Source organism: Penaeus vannamei, unplaced genomic scaffold, assembly GCF_042767895.1.
Source record: "Penaeus vannamei isolate JL-2024 unplaced genomic scaffold, ASM4276789v1 unanchor2250, whole genome shotgun sequence".
NCBI classification, from domain to species: Eukaryota; Metazoa; Arthropoda; class Malacostraca; order Decapoda; family Penaeidae; genus Penaeus; species Penaeus vannamei.
This window is the reverse complement of record NW_027215241.1, coordinates 1-4,951: the sequence shown is the minus strand read 5'-3', so window position 1 is coordinate 4,951 and position 4,951 is coordinate 1. Positions and strand designations below refer to the sequence as shown.

Sequence of the window (4,951 nt, the reverse complement as noted above, 5' to 3'; positions counted from 1 at the left end):
GACAAAATCTTCATTACTGGCCATGGAAAGCCAGAAAATAAGTGGGAATGATTAACGGTCCACCCCTCAGGGGCCCCATGCGAGATAAGGACTAGACAACCACCAAGGGAATACCGAGCCCGTGGCTCCTTGTGGCCGTTCATGACTGGCACGAAGTCAGCCTTCATCCTTTCAACACGGCTCTCACATTTTAGGAATTGGATAGAGGAAGGGGTAAGGAAGGTAAGGAAAAAAAAAAAGGAAAGATGGAGGAGTAAAGTCCATGTACAATTAGTTGAGTCGGAGACTGAGGCCCAAGGTAGGGACGATCCCTATATTGGGTCTCAGTCCCCGTCTCCTAAGCCCTCAAACAACGGGCAAGGAATTGGGGGGACAGAAGAGGAAAGGGGACAAGATAAGACCAAGTACAATTAGTTGAGGTAAGGGCTGAGGCCTAAGGTAGGGGTGATTCCCTACATTGGGCCCAAGTCTCCGTCTTCTAAGCCCTTCCACGACAAGCAAGGTCTTGGGATGGAGGAGGATGATAAAGGTGGATAAGATTGAGCCATGAGATAGGAATGTGTGAGACAAGCGTGTCCAATGTGTAAGTAGACAAGAGCAGTTTCCCAGTCTATTCTTAGGAAATGCTATCCAAGGAAAGATGGAAGGTTTAATGTTATACAGTTTATTAGTGGTAAGGCTAGCCCAGAAAGACTGCCAGTGGTAAGGTTTTGCGGTGAGGGCAGTAGTCGGAGTAAATACGAGAATCTGGGTTGATGGGATGTAGACAAGACATCAGACTGTGTTAGTGTGTCTGCAAGTCCAAAGTTAGATTTGGATACATCACTATGTCCATTTCTTTTCTGAAAACTCTTACATGTTTTTCAAAGGTCATGTATCTGTGTGCTTCTATATTTTTAATCAAAGTCCTTGATATGACAGTCTTCAAACACCATGTTTGCGCCTGTGGGGCTTCTCGTGGTTTTAGTGGCCGCCTATAAGAATAAGTGGCTTTATGAGGATCTTCTTAATTTGAGGCCTGTTCTCAAAATAGCTCTGGAATATCTGATTTGTTCATTCTGAAGTGTACAAAGGATAAGCATACAAAATATATAAATTTAATTCAGAAAGGAAATGTCCTTTTGAAATTACTTAATTCAAAATAACATTACACAACTGTTGCTTGAATAAAGTTGAATGTAAATATTTCCTTGCCTCGAGCTATTGCCATTAATAATGATTTATATGATGAAATAAAATATATTTCTTGAATTCTCTCCTTTTCCTAACCTATATGAACAGAACTGTGGCTATCACAGGTGGCTAAAACAAATGAACATGATCTGCCCTTCTAAAAGGGCGAATAATGAAAACTAGAAAACTCAAACCTAGCTTTTTGACATAGTAAGTTCTCATAATGGCTTTGTAACTCATTGGACTGTAATGCCATCACAGGGAATAGAGCCTTAATCCACAGAGTCAGGCATGTGTGAGGAAAGGGGCATCACCCACACTGGGAGCACTGGAACTGCCGATCCCTGTCGGTATGTCTGGAGAAGGTAGTAGGTGTTTGCCCCCTGGAAATGCGAGAGATTATGACTCTGGTGAGGAGAAAAACTCGAAATCACAGAATGATATTGCACTAAGGAAGTTGCGGCTGTATTAAAGTTATAATATATACCTTCACTCACAATCCTTGAACTGGTGACTTTGCTCAAAGTGCTACTGGATGCATCTTTTTCATCAAAAATGCTCAGGTCTTCCTGGCTGGGTCTCCCTCTGAAGAATACATTCTTCGGCCTTGCCCCAGTGGTATCTTCTCGGTAATCGAAGTCTGGGCGTCTCACAGAACAGAGATTAAACTTCCCTCGGCCTCTGCTTGGGGCTCTCCTGCAAGGTATACTGTCTTGTGCAGTTTCCTGTGATATTACTGATGCCGTAGCGTCTTTACGTTCACACAATGTATATTCTAACTTTTTCTCTCTCACACTTGGATAATTTTCCAGTGGTAATTTGGGGCATTTGGTGCTTGGGAGATCCTTTGTAAGCTTATGTTGGTTTGAGAATTCTTCTTGCATCTCAGAATCTGCATGTTCTGCCTCTGTTGGCTCTGATGCACAAGTCTCTGATGTAGACTGACTCCTAATTTCTCTATCATGCTGTCTCTCTCCTCGAAGCTGAACCTCTTGGCATGCCTCCGGAATTTTGCTCAAGTCAACAGAAGAGTTCTTTGATTTGTTTCTCAATGACTGAAGCACAAACCCCAATGACATCTCTTTTTCTTCATCATCCCCATCATCTGTATCCCTTCCCTTCCCTTCTTGGTATGTCTGTTCCCAGGTTGTCTTCACTGACTTGATCAAAGTCAGAATAATCCCCTTTGATTTGGATTGAAATGGTATATTCAACTGCAACCGTTCCACAATACCAATAAATTTCTGGTACTGTTTGTCATATTTTACCATTTCCTGTAGCTTTTCTCTTATGTCTTGCAATTCCGACTCTTTTAAAACTCCCTCCCTTATCAAGTCAGTTTTCGTCAGCATATGTACCTGCTGTTCTAATTCAGTATTTTGTATATTTTTGTCTTCAGTTTTGTCCTGAATTTCCTGCTTTGGAATGGTATCCTGTATTTTCTGTTCTGAAATCCCATCTTGTTTGTTCCAAATTTCAGATTCAGGATCTTCACTGGTGTCCTGTATTTCTGTACTGTGTTCAGCATACTTTATTTTTGTACCAGTTTGCTGTGCCTCCACTCGGGGCCTGGAATTCACCTCATGCAATTCACATGAATTATATACATCAGTTACTTCTGATCCTGTCTCACTTTTACTTGCTTGGGGGATGTATGCATTAGGTTGTTGAGATTTTTTCATTTCTGTTCCCTCAGTTGTGCATGGATTGGTTCCCACAGGAACAGGAGAGGGGATTTCCCTAAGTTCTAATGTAACTTCTGATCTTGTCTCGCTGTCATTTGCTGGGAGGTCATCTGTGTTAGGATTAGGGGACTTTTCTCTTCTCATTCCCTCAGCTGTACATGCCATGGCTTCCATAGGGACGGGAGATGTAATTTCCCTTAGCTCTAACTGACTTGCTTCTGATCCCGTCTCACTGTCACTTGCAGGGAGGACACCTCTATCAGGTTTAGAGGAGTTGTCTCTTTTTGTTCCCTCAGCTGGGCATGCCTTGGCTTCTATAGGGACAGGAGAGGGAATTCTCCTTAGCTCTAACTGACTTGTTTCTGATTCTGTTTCATTGTCACTTGCTGGGAGGATATCATCTCTTTTACACTTTGGAGACTTTTCTTCTGCAGTTCCCTCAGCTATGCATGCCTTGGCTTCCATGAGAACCGAAGAGAGAATTTCCCTGAACTCTGATGGACTTGCTCCTAATTCTGTTTTTGCTGAGATATCTCTGTTGGACTCTAGCGGGTTTTCTGCTCCTGCTCCCTTAGCTGTGGGTTTACTCAGTCTAAATTCTGGCACTGGTTCTTTTGCTAGTTCTATGTATTTCCTCCATCCTAATCTTAGTTCTCCTTGCCCATCTGCTGGTTCTCTCTGTTGAATTTCCAAAGCAACTGGTGGTTTTTCTGCTCCTTCATCTCTGTGTTTATTACCGTTGACTTCTGTTTTTCCTGGTTCTTCTACAGATCCATCTCCTGCTCCTTGGTTGTACTGTCCTTGCAGTTCTCTTCTCTGCTCCCTGTCCACATTTCCATACCTGTAACACAGCACCTGTCAGAAAAAAAAAATTACATGGAGAAGGCAATATGAAAGAAAAATAACTTTATGTTCCAGTGCATATGAGTTTAAGAGTGTTCACTGGAGGTCTGGGGTGGGATTCATTAATCTACATTGGAGGAACACTAATATCCTGAAATGTTCCCTTTTCACAAAACCCAAATACATATAAATATAAGTATATAATAAATATGAAGCTGACCTACCTTTCAGAAGGAGATATTGTATGTTCATACTACTTTGTTTTATGTTCCAATTCCATAACCATCACTTACATGGCCCCTGAAGGCCCCCAACCTACCTCCACCCACGCCAAAAGCTGCATGTCGTTTTTGGCGAAGTATCTCAGTATCAAAGGGAGGACACGCAGGGGGAAGGCAGTTAGAGTCTTCTGCAGCTTACCTGTGACATCATCATAGACTGCATCAGTGCCACACCTGCAATGCAGTGATAAAGATAAGAGAAGATTGGGAATAAGAAGATAAAGGAAGGGGAGACAAAAGGGGGGAAAGACAGAGAGAGGAGAAGGAGGTGAGAAAAAGGAAGAGAGGGGAGGAGAAAGAAGGGGTGGAGAGGAGAAAGAAGGGGTGGAGAGGAAAAAGAAGGAATAAGAGGGAGGGGGAGAGATCGAGGAATACAATTCTAAAGAGAAAGCAGACAGAAGAGTAGATGAAACCTGAATCCATCAAAGAGGACCTCTAATACTTTTCTTGGTTATATTTCAAAATGCTGAATCTTGATATAGCTACTGCTTTTCCATGAACAAAATCAGTTCTTTGGTCCACTGAAGTCCTGGGTACATAACATTTTGGAAACACACCATCCCAGGATCAACTGGCTAAAGCACAAGAGGCACCACAGGATCCTGGATATGATTCTAACATTAAGTCATGTGTCTAAGCTGTGTTCCTGGATGTCATCTGTTTGGGGCAGGTAATTTTGTTGGAAGGTGTGAAATCTCAAAATACAGAAAATCAGATCTCAAAACTCTAATAATGTCAGTAACAATAAACTGAATAGCACAGATGTATAAAAAATGTTGAAATATCTCCTCAAACTGATACATCAATATGCGCCCAACTTCCCGAGGCTGTAGTGACAACTTTTCATTTTGTTTCAGCCCCAACGATCCACACAAGGCAAAACTTACTCCACCAGGCGTAGGTAAATGTCCTGGTGACTGGCTATGGTCATCTTGAGGGAGGGTAGGACTATGCCCCTCTCCTGCAGCT

General features: G+C 42.4%; 1 protein-coding gene across 3 annotated transcripts; it reads right to left on the bottom strand.

Moving 5' to 3' along the window:
* Positions 1-1,092: 1,092 nt before the first annotated feature.
* On the bottom strand, positions 1,093-4,937 carry LOC138861177 (enolase-phosphatase E1-like). Of its 3 annotated transcripts, none has more exons than XM_070120062.1 (4): positions 4,870-4,937; positions 4,021-4,156; positions 1,661-3,713; positions 1,093-1,556 (listed from the first exon to the last, which is right to left on the bottom strand). In XM_070120062.1, exons 1-4 carry the CDS (start codon positions 4,911-4,913, stop codon positions 1,459-1,461), a joined length of 2,331 nt encoding a protein of 776 aa, XP_069976163.1. In that variant the 5' UTR covers positions 4,914-4,937; the 3' UTR covers positions 1,093-1,458. The 3 variants fall into 3 exon arrangements, with proteins under 3 accessions (XP_069976163.1, XP_069976162.1, XP_069976164.1); XM_070120063.1 differs by having other exon boundaries at positions 1,444-1,580; XM_070120061.1 differs by having other exon boundaries at positions 1,093-3,713.
* Positions 4,938-4,951: the final 14 nt, after the last annotated feature.

Coding starts and splice junctions, on each gene's coding strand:
- LOC138861177 (XM_070120061.1), bottom strand. CDS start 4,913: ATGACCATAGCCAGTCACCAGGACATTTACCTACGCCTGGTGGA. Junction 4,157..4,869: donor ATTTACCTACGCCTGGTGGA/GTAAGTTTTGCC, acceptor ACTGCATTGCAG/GTGTGGCACTGATGCAGTCT. Junction 3,714..4,020: donor AGCTTTTGGCGTGGGTGGAG/GTAGGTTGGGGG, acceptor TTTTTCTGACAG/GTGCTGTGTTACAGGTATGG.